We start from the raw sequence: 17,835 nt of genomic DNA on the forward strand, positions 1-17,835 counted from the left end.
CTTAAATCTGGGAGCTGCATATCCCTGTCAGCACAGCACTGTCCAACCAAAAGAGGCTCTTGGCAACATGCTGAGGTGCCAGCTTGGATCTGAGCTGCTGCTCTGAGGTGCTCTGCCCTCGTCCAGCCATATGCACACGTGGTTTGTGCACTCGTAGATGCGTCCTGCATTGCCAAAAGAGGCTTTTTTAAGGAGACAGAACTCAAGCCAATAAATGGCCTATTGGTGAAATTTGAGTAGAAACTAGATAGTTATTTTCTATTTTGCTTTAGCTAATTCAGGACCAGCTCAAACTTTTCTCCCCTAGACTTGTATGCTGTCCTATTCAAACTAATATTAGGTCTGAAGATAGAGGGGTGTCAAAACCAGCTGAATAAACAGATCAGCTTGTTATTGTGTACTTAGGTCCTGGCTCTGAGGAGGAGTAAATACAATTGCTGGAGGATGTTGCTTCTCAGGAATGCTGAACCGCTGGCCAAGAGGGAACCTTGGTTCTTGTCCTGGTGAATTGCTCCTCCGCGTTATTCCAGGGCTGACCTTATGACTAATTCTTTGCAATTCAGGACTTCCAGGTCATGGTGATCACTGTTTCACCAAATTACAACTTCTCATCTATAGCTGTCATAATATAAAGCTGCACCAAAATTAGTCTCTTGTTCAGGTTTCTAGCTGCAGAAAAATCTGTTTTTAGGAGACCTCTTATGAAGACAGGGCAAGACTGGTACTCTTTCCCAGGAGTATAATTATCCTCCTCGCATGATGTGTTGGGTGTAAAAACCTAACTCTGGGAGTTGACACATGCTAAGTGCCTTGTTAAGCTGCTGTTATGGGGCCCAGTTCTGCATTATGGATGTTATGAGGACTCTTGGTGTTAGAATACCAGAGCGTGAAGGAGCAAAGGGGATCTAGGTGGTGTTTTAAATTTCTCTTTCCTTTCTTGCACAGTTTAGTCCTTACGTTTAGTTCTTACAATATAGTGTGTTGAGTGCATCATAGTATACATAATGTATTAGAGAATTATAAAACTGCTGCTAATACCCACAGAAAAACCCTGAAACAGTATGTTGCAAGTGTTACAGCCTGTATCATCTGCCCTACCTCTTGCTATAAATCACATGTTCATCTTGTCTGTCTTACCCTCCTTGTCTTTTTTTCCCAGAGTAGTGGTTGTTTCAAAATTAGAAAAAAAAAGTATCAGAAAACAGTGCTAGTAAAAATATGCCATGCCCTTCATTCCCTTGTGTTCATTCAAAAGCCATTGCATCACAGCTATTTACCATAGCCTGGTCACTGGTGTTCTTTACTGTAGTATTTAAGATGGGAATACTAGATTAGTCTGTGTGACCAGAGGCAAAACCCATCAAGGACAACGGGATTGTTGTGAGTGACTTATTTGCATCGGCCAGTCTCTGAACGTGAGGCGGGTAGTGGTTTTGGTAGCACCCCAGTCATCTCTGATCCTCTGCAAGGAGGCTAGCCTTGGGATTGGAAAACTCAGCGCTGTGAGACTTGATTCACTCTTGCATGTCACGCAGCATTTGTATACACGAGAAAGAAAACAAGGAAATTGAAGAGATTCAGTGGTATTTTGGTAGGTTAAAGAGTTGCAGGAGGCTTGGGGTTTTGTGCTGATGTGGTGCAGTAAGATGTGATAAAAAACATGTAAAAAAGTGATGGGTCTGTTTCAGATGCAAATACTGCTCAGAAATCTGGTATCTCCCTGTGAGAAACTGGAAAATTCAGGTCTCCAAAGCCCAGTGATCTGAAGAGAGAAATACCCTGCTTTTCTGAAGTCCCTTTTAAGATGCTTGCAAGCATCACATCAGCATCCAGTATCTGTGCTCTCCCTAAGGCTCTGCAGCAGCTTTCTGACACAAACATGTTCCTCGAGCTGTGCACATCTCTCTTGCTGACGACATTGATGATGCAGGTGCACAACAGAGAGAAGCCAAATTCAAAGCCATTTATGGTGTTGAAGTGCTAGAAACTCAGCAAAATAATACATTTGCCAAGGAGGAGAAAGTGAAACAGGTGCGTAAATGTCCATTTGGAAAGTTTTGCTGACTGGTGAGAGGGGAGGAGGGCAGGAAAAGCTGAGGGTGCCCACTGCTAGCAGTGGAGAGTAATAAGGGAAAGGGATGACATGGCTTTTTAATCCAGTTTGCATATCTGTGAAGAAATAATTGCTTTGTGTGCTACTCAATGCTACCTAATCTTACTCGCATTTCCCAGAAAATAGAAGGGGGATGGATTATCTTTCAGAGATTATTTTTTGTTAGCAGTTTCTACAATGTGTTGTGTAGTAGCTGCTTAATCCAAATTTGAGGTGGTTTCTCAGGTGGCAAGTTCTACTGATCAGAGTTCTTATGTGCCTGAAATTACTGGCATATGTTTTGCAGCGTTGCAGATGAGGCACTGTCCTGTCTTCCCAGTGATGACCAGCTCTCTCATGCCTGTGTGAGATCTGAAGGGTGTAGTGCCAGTGGGGGGGTTTCTGCACAGCAGGTATGCTGCCTGGCTATTCTCCATGGTGGCCTTGCACACAGCTTTTTCTTTGGCAGACCTGGTCAAAGTGCAATGATGATAAGATTGTGTGTGTTCTTTTTTTCCTACACTCTATCTCTTCTCTGCAGTGGCAAAGTCATTTATTCCCAGTGCAGGCTGAGAGCTAGTGGATGTCAAGGACTAGGCTCCACAGACACAGCCATCATGTGTGGAATATAAAGTGAGTGAATATAAAGGTATTAGGAACCTGAATCAGTTCAGCTTGGTGTCAGAGGCATTCTGTAATACAGTCAGTAATGGTAGGTCTCTGTGCAGAGAAGCACACATCAAGGACCGCACCTAGGTGACAGTTAATGTCGCCGTGCTTTGTCTTCTGCTTTTCTGTTTGATGCACGTTAAACTCTGCAGTCATACAGTGCCTGCTATGGTTTATTTATTTAAGGCTATTTTTTTCCCCCCTTGCACTGCAATGCAGTTAGTCCACTGAAGGTTTTGCAAAGTGTGGAGTGTACATGGTACGCAACGCATTTTCCTGATTTTCATCTAGTAGTCTGCTCTTTTTTTTTTTTTTTTTTTTTTAAATGGAACATGATTTTGCTGACTTCAGCTCATGCTGCATAATCTCAAATACAGCAGCATGTCAGACTCACACCCCTGTGGAAACTGTGGGTTGTACCAGAACACCGAGATCCCAACATCCAGACAGAGAATGTCCGTGTTGAGCATTTGTTACTCTGGAGAAAAGGGCCAAAAATGCTGTAGCAAGCAGCAGTGAAGTCCTGTAAGAGGAGGAGGTAGTTGTGCCTAAACATGTTTGAAACCTTCCCTCTTGACAGTGAGTCAGAGGCTGTTAAAGTGTAGATCAAGCAGGGTGTCTGGCTCCTGCCCTAATTGTGTGAGTCCAGCAGCCTCCATGTAAAGGTTTTTCTCACTCATACTGCATAAGAGTTTAAAGCAACTCAGGAGGGTTTGTAAACCCCTTCAGCTTGCAGTTAGGACAGATCTTTCCTGTACATATGGGACAACAGTGTTATTCAGATGTATTGAAGTTATTGAAGTTTCTCCTCCACCCCAAAATCAGGAGGAAAAGGTGTTGTGTGACTTTTGCTTAAAAAAAAAAAAAAAAAAAAAAAAAAAAAAACCCAACCAAATGTCCATGGACAACATATTTTTAAATATTTCTTCTTCTGGGGAGATGTTACATGGGATTTACAACCCAAGATTGCAGCTGTGTCTCTACCAACGCTTTTTTGCAAGTAGGGAGTGGCTTGTGCTTCTGCAAGAAACGTATCTGCAGTCATAGTGAAATTCCGCATAGCCAAAGCAACATTAAAAACAAACCCCAGTTTGGCTCCGATATGAAAAATACGGAACAGCAGTTGCTGTGTGCAGGATGAAAGCTGATGTTTTGCCAACCTGAAGTGTAAAGCTGGTGCTGGAACTGGGGCCTGAAGAATGGGAGTGTTTGCCAAAAGGAAATGGAAGCAGGGATGGAGGGTTTCGGGGAATGCATCAATGTCGGTCATGCCAAAAAATGTCTCCCCTGTGGACAGGTCTGATTACGATAGTAACCGCATTAGCCCATGCAAAGTGCAGCTGGAGCCACAGTTAGCCTTTTGCATTTCTAGCTGGGGAAACGGCATCTCGAATGCACGGCTAAGAGAGAGCTGGGTTTGGATCAGCTGTCTGTACTCCTGCATCTTAGTGACCGAAGGGCTGTATGCAGGGATTTGAGAAAAAGACAAGACACCATCAAAAACAGAGCCCAGTTCCTTTGCTTGGTAGTGGGAAGGTCTACAAAAGATGAACTCTTCCTTCCCCACTTAAGGGGCTAGAAGGAAGCCACAATTTTTGAGTTGCTTTCAGTTTTTGGAGGCACACACGCTGTATTTGCATGCAGCTTTGTCTTCAGTGGAGCCCATAAATCTAAGATCTGCTTGCCCAGTGTTTTGAGTTTTCCTTTTTTCCTTGGATAGAATATCCTTCCCTTCCCATCCTCTCATCCCCCATTGTTGCTGAAGGATATCTTTTCAGTAGTCTTGAGCACATTGGAGAGCAGAAGCCCAGAAGGGTGTTCAGTCACTTGACAGCCGTGTGAAAAGGAGGTAGAGATACAGATAGATAGATAGATGGACAAATAGATAATGCTCTTCAGGAGCAAGTTCTTCAGTGCATTAACGTTGCAGCTGCCCATTGTCATGCTGGGAGGTGAGTGAGGAGGCTGCCCTGTGAAACCCCTGGTCCCATTTCTACTTTGCACTTCTCTTCGTCCAAGCAGAAATGTTTCACCCATTTTGTCTTTTTAAAATTCCGTTTATTTCGGCATTCTTTTACTTCGTAGTGGTACTGTCCCAGTGGTATCTGAGCAAAGGACAAACTCTGTGCCTGTGGAAGTATCTGTGTGGTTGTTCCTGCTTGTGCATTAGTAACAGCTGAACCCGTGTCACCACTTGCTGAACCCACTGAACTCTTGCTGGCTTTGAAACAGTGCTGATCTCAGCATTAGGGGGTTCTTGCCTGGATTAGCTAAGATCTGGAGCAAGGTGGTAGACACTGGTGAGAAAATAATAGGCTGAAAAAGGAGGTGGGGGAAGATGTTGTGTTGGGGAAGCACAGCAACAGGGTATCAACATTCAACTTGTTTGCCATGGCCCCAGTGCATGTCAGTGGTGCTTTTACTTAGGGGTGCCATGATCTAACAGTCAGCCTGGAGGCCTGAGAATCAGAAGAATTCAGTTCTGCTCTGGTCCCGACTTGCCATATGACCTCAAGGAAATCACCTCGGTTTTCTTGCTCTGTGAGCTGCTCAGGGCAGAGACTGTGACTTGATATATTTATCCAGGGCATAGATTCATGGTTGCCAATCTCAGTGCAATAAATAATGGCAATTTTGTCAGTATCTTTTTTATATGAATTGACAAAAAATGAAGTGATATTTAGACCATAACTGAGTGAGAATTGGGAAGTGTATAGCTTATAACATTTCCCTCCAGTTCTCTGGCCTGTGGCAAGGAGCACGTTGGCAAATGAGCCTCGACCAATGGAGGAGGTTGCATTCAGGGAAGCAACCAAAGCAGAGAAGTTGATGCATTTCAGCATTTAGCACTGGGTAAAATAAAAAATGCAGAAAATGCCTTGACCTGACAACATGGTAGGTTGCAAAAGTTTGCTGATGCTGTTTTGCATCTCTTTTAGAGGGCGTTACATTAGTCTTTCTGTACAAAACCTTCAGAAGGTGTGGAGAGTTTAATTACTGCAGCATGAGCAGTCTGAATTCCCCAATTTAGAAAAGTTTCTATAATATTATCCTACCTCAAGCCCTCTGCCTGAAATTTTATAGACTCATCTTTTCAGATAAGTTGCTTTTTTTCTTCATATTGGTAGGAACTTAGTTCAGAAGGCTTTCAGTGGATCCAGTTGGTGCTTTAAGCCTGTCTCTGGCTATCAGGGAAGCTTCTGTTAGCACCAAGTTATTCTTATGTATTTTTCAGAAGTGATGCCTGCTAGTGCTAAAAGCAGACTATGGATCTAGCAAAGTTCTGGGGATGCCATGCTGTCTTTGTTTTCATGAAGGTAACAAGTTAATAGACAAAATGCCAGCAGGTGGTGCTCAAGAATACATGGTACAGCTCCTGGGCTTTGTAGGACAAGCCAAGCATGTGTGTTGAACACTGCAAGCAACTCTTCCTGTTTCTTGTTATGCAGCGTTTTAACAAAATGTTCTGCTGCATTGGAGAAAACCATTCTGGTGTCTGCTCTCAGTGGTTTTTTCCCTGTCTACATTTGCAACTAGCAAGAGGCACCTCCATTTTACATAAGCGCTGTCAACATTAAAATGTAACACTAGCTTGGCTCAGCCATCCCTGCAATGAGCTGGGGAGGACCTCTGTGCGGGAGGCTGACCTTTTCCCTTTTGCTGGAATTGCCCTCGTTGCTCAGCAAGAAATAAACAATTGCTGGCACACACAACCCTCAAAGTCAGTGTACGTTCCTGCAGTAGCTCTAGCTTCTCCAATAAAGAAGTGATTAGTTGCATGCTGTTGCACGGTAAAGGGCCAAAGAGTAGAGAGCTAGAATTTAATAGGCCATTCTGGATTAGGGTTGGCAATTTTTTTTAATATAATGAAGATAGTCTTTGCTGATGGGAAGACAGGTTCCCAAGAGTACAGAATGTTTCCTGGCCATCAGTAGCAAAGCAGGGATGAAATTTGGTCATCAAGACGGCTAACTTCATCTTGCCCTTTTTGGATCAGGTGCGCTGGCTGCTTTAAGATGTTCCTAACATGAAAGGTCTTGCTAGGGCTGAAAAAGGCAATTGTTCCATGCTGTCCGATTTTGTGCATTAGAGTCCATTTTTCTTAGATGTCAGCTACATCAGTATTATCACCAAGTGGTGTATGAGCAAGGGTTACGGGATGAGTCCATTATGAGATAGAAGACTATATGAAGATATTACTTTAAAAAGCTGAAAGTTTCCTGGGCCCTCCTGAACCTTCTGTTCACAGCAGTGTTCAGGAGTTTTTGAGCACTGATGGCAAAACCCACTGCTTACAGATTTTTGTCACATTTGCTTGCTTAATAACACTGGAAAAGTAATTTTTCACATGTGGACTTCAATTTCTCCTCCTGTAAGAGGCTTGAGACTTAGGTCATTGGGTTTCTGCAAGACTTAATTAATTAGAGTGATTTGAGAATGAAGGATGACCTGTCAGTGTCACTTATCCCCATGCTGCTTCTTCTGGGTACTTACTAAATTCAGTGGTTTTGCTTTTAAAGTCAGCATAGCAAGATTTTGGAATTACACTAGCTGTGTGGTTCTGGCTGGTCAGTAACTAGGAGGGTCAAATTCCAAGCTGACATGTGTTATTTTCACTCACATAAATTGTTGCAGGAGCTGCTGCTTTTAGTGAAATCCCAGTGAAACTGGATTCCCGCCCCAGTATTTTTCTTGTACATGTTATTAATGATGAATGTTGTGTGAGTATTTTCAGCAGCTGAAGGCATCTTTTGCACCTACACCAGGGGGAACGAACTCCTCACACGTGTTGACATGCCTGTTCTTTGATATAGGTCTTTACCAAGCAGCTTTGCTTTTAAGCTCGTGAATGATTGTTCCTCCTTGCTCTGGAGTCAGTGCAGGTAGAATAGAGCAGATGGCTCAGTGTTGGCTAAGTGCTTGCTGATACACAGCAAATTGCTTCTGTAACCGACTGATAGGTTTCAAGCTTTAATTGAGGCTTTCAGCAAGGCGCTCAACAGTGAAAAGCATTCTGCTGAGAAAAACAGCAGCGTAACCATGGGCAAAGGTTCAGGATAGCAGAGTTCAACCCTCTTGGGGATGGCTCCTCTATTTATTTATTTATTTCCTGCTGCTTTCCCACCATCATTCAAGACTTCTGCAATGTCGCTTGCAGATTACAGCTCAGTGTATCAGTACGGTGCAATCCTTTGTGCTGAAAACGTGAGGCAGAGACTGATAAGTTTGGATTTCCTGCTTGCAGCGGGCTCAGTGTGTCTGCAAAGGTAGCTGTCCCCTGATGCTCCCTTTGAGTCACTGTCTGCCTGGTCTGAGCAGCAGCTTTTGTAGGTCTCCCTTGCATAGCAGGGAGTACAGGTCCTGCTGTCTTTTCTCTGATGTACGTCAGCATCATCGGAATTTTAATTTTTAATGGACATCTCTAAAAGGGAAAGGAAACCTCCCTTGCTCCTCCCTCCCCTCAAGCAAAAGTAGATTTGACAGCGGAAGAAAGATATTTGTGGTAGGGTTGTCTGAGCAGCGTCCTGTTGGGCAAGAGGTTTCCTTTCAGCAGCTGTCCCTTAGGCTGAAGGAACTTCTCTCCAAAATCACATTGTAACTCGCCCAAGTAAGGGGCAGCCCAGAGCAGGCAAGGATACAATAACCCAGTGGTCTAGCTCTCGCACTTCACCCGCCTCCACCTTTTATCCAGCTTTGAATTCTGCTTTGAATTTGATTTCTTCATAGTACAGGACCAAGGAATAAATTTCAGCATGGAAAATGTATCTATTGAGCTAGCTTTGTTTAGTGTCCTCAGTTAGTGAGAAAGGAGTTGCTTCAAGTTACAAAGCTGGCTAGTTGGCTTTGAAGTTTAGATTTTATTTAGTGCGGAGTGGGTCTAACAAAAAGACCCTAAAAAAGGGCACTACACGAATAAGAAAAATTAAACTCTGTGATTTAAATTTCCTAAAGAGTCCAAGAAATCTGTGATGGTGGTGGAAGTAGTGCTGGTAGCTTAAAAATGCTAGTGGACCCTCTGTGCCCCAAGGAGCTCAGAAGTACAAAGATTTTTGCTCAATTCTGAAATCTCAAACACATTGGTAGTGTCCGCAGCATGTGTTCTTATGTTTCTTTAGCTTTTCAGTGGCTTAAAATGCACTGGAAGTGTGAACTACTGTCAGCATGCTTTTGTACTTGCATGAATTTAATTAAAAAGATAATTGGATTTCTTTATCAGCCTTTACATGTCAGCCCAGTGCCACCCTTTTCTCCCCCTCTAACAACGTTGACAAACCCAAGGCATCTGAAATCTGTATTTTTCTCTATTGTTCTCTTCTCTTGTGTTTCGGGTAGGGTACAGAGGTGACTGTGTTTTCTGTTGAGCATGAGATCTGCTGCCACGATGGGAAGGAAGCAGCTGATAAGCAGAGAGCCAGGCTGCTCAGATGGTTCCTGCAGGGGCTGCCCTGGGCGAGTGGAGGGGGAAATGCTGTGTAGTGGCAAAGCTCCAAAACAAACCAAAGCAGACCGACCCTTTTCAAAGTCCTCTGCCTTTATTACACTGATAATGTATAGCCCAAAATGTGCAGCTGAATCTGCAAGCTGCACAACATAGGCAGTTTTTATGATTTCCCTGGAAATGCTGCTGAGGAATGTAAGATCCGTTTTTAGTGCAAAACACTGGCATTTTCCTGTAAATAGAGAAGTGCCGAGCCTGTGTCATTTAATAAACCTGAGGACGTATCCAGAATTCTTGACATCCCTTTGACCAGAGGACTGGATTCACACAGAGAGAGATGTGGAAGGGCATGTGCACTTAACAAAACGCTGCAGTTCCTGGTGGTTGCTGACAGCAAGCAGGGCTCCTTCCCTGCCAGGTCCGCGGCCCCGCGCTGCCCCAGCGCTGCCCGCTCTGCAAGCCTCTCCTGCTCCTAGTGTGCGCTTCGTGGTGTTCTTGGGAGTGGCATTTTAGCGCTCGTCATCGTTTCCTTGAACTCCTAGAGTTTCATCAAGCCACCTCTGGGAATTTGGGAGGGTGGGTTTTCTCTAAAGAATACTATTTATACTACAAAGCAGCCTCTGTTCCAGTCATTTGTGGCAACATGGCTGCCAAGGAGGTACGAATTGTCTTTCGCTTACCCACCTGGGCTGTGGACGGGGCGATCGGTGGGATAGCTTGGGCACAGCTAGAAGTAATGCCAAGGCATGCAGAGGACCGGGGCAGATGGGGTTAGTCAATCAGGAATGCTTTTCTTGAGAGTGGAAATGCTATCGTGTGGAAGACTTGGACACTTTACAAGTTTCTGTTACAACTGGAGGGCGGCAGCATGACTTTTCAGGATCCTTCAAGACAGAAGAAAAGCCTGTGGGGTCTACTGGAATTTTTCACTTTTGATGAAATTGACTTTAATTCATTCTGAATGTGAATTCACTGATTTAGCAGTGTAGAATAAAGTATCTGTAGGATGATGTTTTGATGGGCTCTCTCTCTCTCCTTTCTTAATGACTAACTCCCTTTAAAAGGACCTACAGCTTTGGAAACAGTGCAATAGCAGGTATCTGTTATTAGCCCGAGGAATAACATATTTGCAAGATGAGATGATGGAAAGAGAGATGCTCTGGAGTTAAAAAACTTATTTTAAAATTAAAAAAGGGAGTAACAGTTTTTCAGTGCTTGCACAGAAGAAGTTGGTTTAGACATACAAGGTGTTCTTTTCCATTTAAATGTTTTAAATACAACTTTTCAACAAACAGAAAAGGCAAAACTCAAAATACAAAGCAGCCCACTTGACAGTAGCATGTAGGAAGCACATATCCAGTCAATTTTTTTCAAGGGGTTTATAGTGGTGTTAGTGTGACCCTTTCATTTTTCCTGCAGAAAAAGATTTACAAGTACAAGAAGGTGCTCAGTAACCCCAGCCGCTGGGAGGTGGTGTTGAAGGAGATCCGGACACTGGTGGACATGGCGCTGACGTCTCCGCTTCAGGATGACTCTATTCACCAAGCACCACTGGAGATTGTCTCAAAACTGCTCTCAGAGGTATGACCTCAGCCATGCTTCTGCAAGACATGCTTGCATTTGGATGAGAGACAGTTAAAAGTTTGTGGGTGGGTTTTATTTTAACCTGGGCTGTCAAAATTCTGCCTTTGAGTCTGCTTGTGACTTCTGCTGACTTGGGTGGAATTTGTACTTGCTGGGGAGAAGGAGAATTTGACCCATGTTAGGTAAAATTTGAGAAACAAAACAAAACACATTTCTCTTGAGGCTTTTTTTGTTTTTGTCGATTATTTATGGTAAATTTATTATGGGTCTGATTCATGTCTTATTTCAAGTCAGTGGTAAAACTTCCCTTGACTTCTATTCCATTAGCTTTGTTTCCATGACCAATAAATCTTGTAGCAATATGTCTATACCAATAAATTAATTGTGCAGCTATTTTATTATTATCAGTTCTGTCAAAGAAAAATATTTTCCTTCTTCAGAGGTATCTATCCTTCTTTTATAGCATCTATTTCAAATAGTTAACTTTTCGCAGACAAGACATGTAATGCCAAGCATGTTTTTCATGTCTTAGTTCTGATGTGCAAAGATTTGTGATAAGCAAAAAAGTTGCTAGCTATTTTTCTTGCAGTAGGCAAAGATCTTAGGAACTCACAGCTTTGTAACCTCTGAATGGATCATACTGCTGAGAAAGCCAAAACCAAGCTATTTTGCATAGGTGGTAGCATAGGTGACTTCCAGTAAATTTATTGGCTTTTACTGCTTCCATGTTTGAAGAAGGAATTTCAGGAAAACTTCAGCAGTTAGTTTACCACCAGCAAATGGTATACAACACCACAACAATACTTTTACTGATGTTTATAGAAACATGCATCCTGTCTTAAGAAAACATTTTTAAGAAATGTTTTTAAGAAATGTATCTGTAGCTTTAATTTTCCAACTGATTGTGACCTTCACTGGCATTGTGGCCTTTGTATGCTCAACTTTGACTGGAGTGGCTTGAATCTGAAGGTGCTGAGGGGGAAATGGAAGCTTGCACAGCCCCTCATAGCAGATAGTATACTACCTTCTTTAAGAAAATAATTTTAATTTGATGCATTTTATTCTGAAAATAAGCAAGTGCAGTCTTTAGCCTTTCTGCTTGTGTCTGGTCATAGTTAAGAGGACTGTCTATGCTGATGTGCCAACTCAGCGTACTCTTTGCTCATTCATTTCTTCTATTCAACTCTTTCAGAACAACAACTTAACCACTCAAGACCACGAGAGCATTATTGTGGTGAGTATCTTTTTGTCAAAATCTGAGAACAAATCCATATTGTTTGATAACACTTCTCTTCATGCTTGCCTCTGCCCTAATAAAGTAGGGCGAGTATGAAAGCATTTCCACCAATGCTTTTGAAGTTAGGCAGGTTCAAACTCATTTGCTCTGCTGTTTTTTGTATGGTTGTGTCATTCCTCTTGTTTCATAGGTGACTAATGATAAAGTTTCCTCGTCAACTTATATGAAGCAGCACAGCATGTTGAGGGTTAATTGTCTCCCAGAATGGCCCCCTTATTAGGGTATACAGAACAATGTTCATATCTATATATGTACTTTAAATAGTCAAAAAACATCATTTCCAGATGTACCCTATAAACCCCTTAGACTTAGTAGTTTCCTGAGGGGCTAATGCTACCATATAGAGAATGTCTCCATTGCTGATGGTATGTGAGCAAACGATTGCCTTTGTAAGCGTGGATATGTGTATGTGTCATGACAGTATAACGCCACCACTTACTTGATTTATAAAAATATTCTCTTCTGTAGGTTGCATTTATTTAGATGTAGAAATAAATGAATCAAATGGCAGCTCTCTTCCTTGTGCAACAAAATATAAAATCTCAACATTTTATCAGAGAAGTGGGACTTGGTTCCCCATCACTGTAATTTAATTTCAGTCACTGGCAATTTCCAGGAGATTTTCCCAGAAATCTAATCTAGAATCTCACCACCACCTGATAGTATCACATCTTCGTGACTCTTTCTGCAAAATGACAAGGTGCCATGTATCTGCCAGTAGGTGTGAATTGTGTTTAACTGCTGCTTAAGATACCATTTTAGCTGGAATCAAGTCATTGAGATAAGTTTCTGAAGTGGCATTTACTTTTCCTTGAGATCTGGTATAGCTTTCATTTTATTCTCGTGCCAAGGGTAATTCAGGCCCCTAGTTGCAACTGGTTGTTTTGGGGGAAGTATTTTTTAATAAAAGATGTAAGGTGGCCCTGCTGTGAGCAGGGAAGTTGGACCAGGTGGCCTGCAAGGGTCCTTTCAGCCTGCGTTATTTGTCAGTTCTTCGGGATGGCTGCTTCAATTCAAGCTCTGCCCTTCTGTAGGTTGTGCCCAAACCATTGAGGAGATGGCAGTTTCTGCACATTCAGAGCTCACTACCACTACACAGCTAACCTGTGCTGTTCTTCAGAAGCATTGCTAATATGTGTATTTATGTAGTATCGTAGAAGTACACAGTGATTTGCCATGCAGATGGAACCAGCTTTCCTTCTCTAGATGGTGCTGGAACAGATCAATATTCAATTGATCCCTCCCCAGAAAGGCAAGGGAAGCACATCTTGCCATAACTGGCAACGTGAGACAGCAACTTTCTGCTTTTAACCACAGTGCATATAAGGAAAATACAGGGTGCTTTCATGCTGTCTCTCTTCTACACTAACCATACAGGCGGAGCCACTACCTACTTGACAGTGTTTGCTGTAGGTATTCCCTACATTCAGTAAGGACTGGGTTGAAACAGTAAAACTCATTTTTCTTGGGCTGACAACCAGCCAGTTACATCTCTGATGCGGTGGTCCTCTGACAGTTAGTTACTGGACAGGTATAAACACTTGGTGATTTTGCAATAGATGGTTCCTGTGGTTTGGCATGTCCTATAGCAAATGCTCCAAAAGATGGATTCAAGGAAGATCTTTAGCTCAGGTGTTGGATGGAAAGCAAGGATATTCTGGTCTCACTGAATAGTATTGCATTTACCATCAGTCCACCGTTGCTGGACCGCCACCAGAGGAAGAGTGAACAGCTGCAGAAGGATGTCACACAGTAATGAAGAGAAGCTTCACAAATGTTATGTGTAACCAAAACAGATCTTTGCAGATGTGCTTGGGTTTCATTGTTTAAAATTCACATTAATCTTGGCCTGTTTGTGAAAATGGCTATTGTGAAACACAGTCATTGCAAGCAGACTTGCTGAGGCTGAAATCCTTAAAGAGGTGAGAGGGAGAGCAAAAAACAAAACAGGCTGCCTTAGTAAAACTCCAGATGCCATCCAGATAAAATACTGATGTTCAGTTGCTTAATACAAAATGTCCTAGCTGCTGTGTTTAGAGTCTTACTCTAAATGGGTACTGGGAATCCCTTTAGCTCAAGACTCAAAAAGCCTGAAGGCACCATCACAGAGAGAGAATACATTATTCTAGTAATATTTTTTAATTTACAAAGGAAGTAACAACAACATAAGTTCATTACACCCTCAGTGGCAGGTATGACCTCTAATGTATTTACCGAGCATAGGCACATTGGTTTGCGTGGCAACAAAGAAGGAATTGTTGATCTTGACTCTCGCAAAGTTATATGCTTGATTTTGATAAATAGGGTCTTCCAAGGTAAGAACAGTGCTATATTACTTTTAATGAGGAATTTCTCACAAAAAGAGCTCACACTCTTTCATAAAGGGGGGGGTGTGTGTGTGTGGTGTTTTTCAGTTTTTAATTTTAGGGAGATGTTATAACTGAAAGAGTGAGTCGAATTCATCCTTGCTGTATTAAATCCTAAAATGATCAGTCTGTTCCTGATTTCATTTAAACCATTATAAAAATTTTATTCCTTTGCTGTGTTTTATGTGTTTACACTGATGTAGTTAAAAGCACAGTTTTCCAGAGGATTCATAGCAGAGGCGTGCTTGAGCTTAGGTGTAAAATAAACACACAGTCTACCTCTAATTTCTCTACTGATGCTTTTGTCCTTCTTTTTCAAACATGAGCTTTTTTTTTTTTTTTCCAAGAATGCTTTTCCCTGCAAAATGCTTACTCCAGTTGCAGAAAATTAAATTTTTCTCTCTCTTTCTCTCTTTTCTTTTTAAAGGCAATTGCACCTCTGCTGGAAAACAACCATCCTCCTCCTGACCTCTGTGAATTCTTCTGCAAGGTATCAGAACAGCTTTGCCTTCTGAAATCTCGTAGTTGTACATGTGTAGTTCTTTGAGGGGGTGGTTGTTTCTTTTCTTCAACTCCTTACCTCATGCCCAAATTGATTTCAGTTTTTGATCAACAACCAATGATACTGGAATAGTTAACAGCACTATTATGATAAATAGATTCATATCCTTAGTACTTCAGACTCCAGGGTCCTGATACTTTGTGAGAGTTAAAGTCTTCAGACTCCCACACCTCAGTCTGGGTACAAGAGATGTCCTACTGTATGTTCTGTTTAGCTAATGCAAAAATCATTGCAGTCACTGTGTTCAGATGCGTTGGTAATGTGATGCATAACTCAGCCCTAATAGTATTATGTCATTGGGTAATGGCTGTAGGAAGATCATAAAGACCCATCCTCTTTTCTGGTAAATCCGTGCTTGTGCTGCATTTTGCATCCTTTCCAGAAGCTTCTGAGTACTTTGGATTGCAGAGCTTCTGGATTTGAAAATGCTACTTTTCCTCGAGGCCTGTTTGTGTTTCAGTTTCAAGTCTGCTTAAATTTGCTTACTGATGACTGGGCATACATTTGTCAGACATTCTGGATGCTGCTTATATTTCCCATCCAGAATTATTCACCAGCAACTTCTTTCTACAAAAATTAAGTCAAGTTTCAGAAACTCTTCTGACTGTTGAATTTTTATAACCCAGTCTTAGGGTCTTATCCCTCAGATTCAAGGCACTTTTATTTCTTTTTTTATTGGCCTTTGATCTCCATCAGAGGTGGGCACCTAATTGTCTTTAAATGTATGGGATGGGCTGTGTATAGTTGCAGGAAAGGAACCATGTTATAAACTTTTCCTCATCAGAACGGAGATGGACAAGGCTAGTAAGAAGGCTAATGTATCTTCAAAATTGACCCTGCCTTCGGGGTGGGGAGAGTTGGACCAGATGGCCTCCAAAGGTCCTTCCCAATCTAAATTAATGTGACTGATACATTATGATTGTATGTTTTAGCCTGTGATGGCAAGGGGGTGGCTTATTGGTATCCTCCAAGATCCACCACAGGTTTTTAGCCTGGGTCCCAAGGAGAGGATGTTTGTGCCATTACACTGCCTGTGTCTACATATCTTTTTGTCCCCAACCCCTTTATTTTTAAAACTGTTGGCAAATTTCAAGCAAATTTGACAAAAGGGGTAGAAGTTGCAAAAATACTATATACATTCCAGTGAGTTTTGTGAAGAATAGGCATTAGGGAAAGGAACTCATGGAGTTCATGAGCTCCCATGGTAATCTTCTATTAGATACCAGCAAATCTATAGGAGAGAGCAGTGTTACGAGTACCTTAATCCCAGGAAAGATTAATTTAGCCCTTGGATTTTGTTAATCTTGGGGTAGTCCATGCATGGAGTGTGAAGCCAGAGTATACCCATCTTGATAATTTCTGCAGCTCACAAAATGACTTGTTGCTCATTACAGCACTGCCGAGAGCGCCCGCGGTCCATGGTTGTGATAGAAGTGTTCACACCCGTGGTACAGAGGATTCTCAAACACAACATGGTGAGTGCACTTGTTACAGGAACTTGGTCAGTTTGGAAAAGTTTTACTGTGATACCTTTCATAATTAGCAGCTGCTCTGTTGCCTGTAATAAACAAAGCACTGTGATATCTAAATCTAACCCCCCAAACTGTAGATGCTGTATGAAATCATGTTTTGCTTTATGAATGTAGAACTAATAAGCATTCAGTGGGACTTTCAAAAGCATCTAAGCAAAACCATGAGTTGCGAAATGTTTCATCTGACAGTAGTGCCAGCAGATGCAGCTTCAGCTTTTGGCTCCTTATTTACTTCCTGCATGCCATCCTTGCAGTTATAATGGTTTAAAATCAATTAAATAACAAAATCAGAATAGGAACTTTGGGACTTCATTGATTTTCAGCTGAGGTCCTCAACATTTTTTCTTTAAGACACCCCCAACTCTCTGGATTTCCATTTTTCTTTAGATTCATGTCCAATGAGTTTTTACCTAGGTTCCCTGAATTTTCTTACGCTTTTCTGCTATTCTTCTTCCTCATCCAGGAATCATGTACTCTGTCATTTTATGATTGTTTTCTCCCAGGCTTTCTCTTTTCTCATTGCTGATCAATTCCTTGGTAGTGACTGAAACAAATGTTATGAGCCTGCCCTGCCACCTTTGCTCACTCCACCTTCTATACTAGATTTTCCCCCACTAACTCTGAAAATATTCTTACATGATCCATATTCCTTTCCTAAGAGACATCTGGGTGTTTACCAGCCCTGTTTACCAACCCTCCATCCTTTGTGGCATATTAAGTTTCCTACCATGGTTTTTAAGTTTCATAAGGAAATTTTAATTCACAATGTTATGGCAAAGAGTAATAAATAAATAAAGTATTTAAGGCAGTAGACTTGGCAGTGATCTCAAAGATGGGACTTATATCTCTGTAACTACACAATCAACTTCTTTTCACTAGCTGGTATAGTTTTAGAGACCGACCACTGTCCTGCTGTGTACAGCATGAACCCAGTAGAAAACAGTTTATATTTCTTATTTTCACCAGCAGTATTATTATTTAACTCCTTGAGTTTACAGAACTAGGTAGAAAGCCCAAGATGGCAAGAAGGTCATAGTCCTGGCTCTGTGCCTGCACTCTGCAGACATGTAAACATTTTTGAATATTCTGTAGTGTTCAATGAAATATTCTGTAAATGTTTTTCTTGGATTCCGGACTGATTTTTTTTTTTTTCTTAAAGCATCCAGGGTTCTTGAGGGGTCTCAAATAAAATCTAAATACATAGTGTAATGCTTGTATTTGGTTAGCTTCAGAGAATTGTGTGTATTTACCATACTTAACATTTGCAGATTGAAAATCAACATGTCTGTACCGC

The 17,835-nt window shown here is 41.8% G+C and overlaps 1 protein-coding gene across 2 annotated transcripts in view; it reads left to right on the forward strand.

Annotated features, from left to right (window-relative positions):
- LOC104365189 (c-Maf inducing protein) overlaps positions 1-17,835 on the forward strand; it is a 135,498-nt gene that overhangs the window by 89,813 nt on the left and 27,850 nt on the right. For both annotated transcript variants that reach the window (XM_042797600.1, XM_032990684.2), the window contains exons 4-7: positions 10,620-10,781; positions 11,977-12,018; positions 14,875-14,937; positions 16,404-16,484. In XM_042797600.1, coding sequence (XP_042653534.1) covers positions 10,620-10,781; positions 11,977-12,018; positions 14,875-14,937; positions 16,404-16,484 — 348 coding nt within the window. The remainder of the gene's footprint in view (positions 1-10,619; positions 10,782-11,976; positions 12,019-14,874; positions 14,938-16,403; positions 16,485-17,835) is intronic.

The sequence above is a fragment of the Tyto alba genome, unplaced genomic scaffold, assembly GCF_018691265.1.
Source record: "Tyto alba isolate M040663 unplaced genomic scaffold, T.alba_DEE_v4.0 Super-Scaffold_26, whole genome shotgun sequence".
NCBI lineage: Eukaryota > Metazoa > Chordata > Aves > Strigiformes > Tytonidae > Tyto > Tyto alba.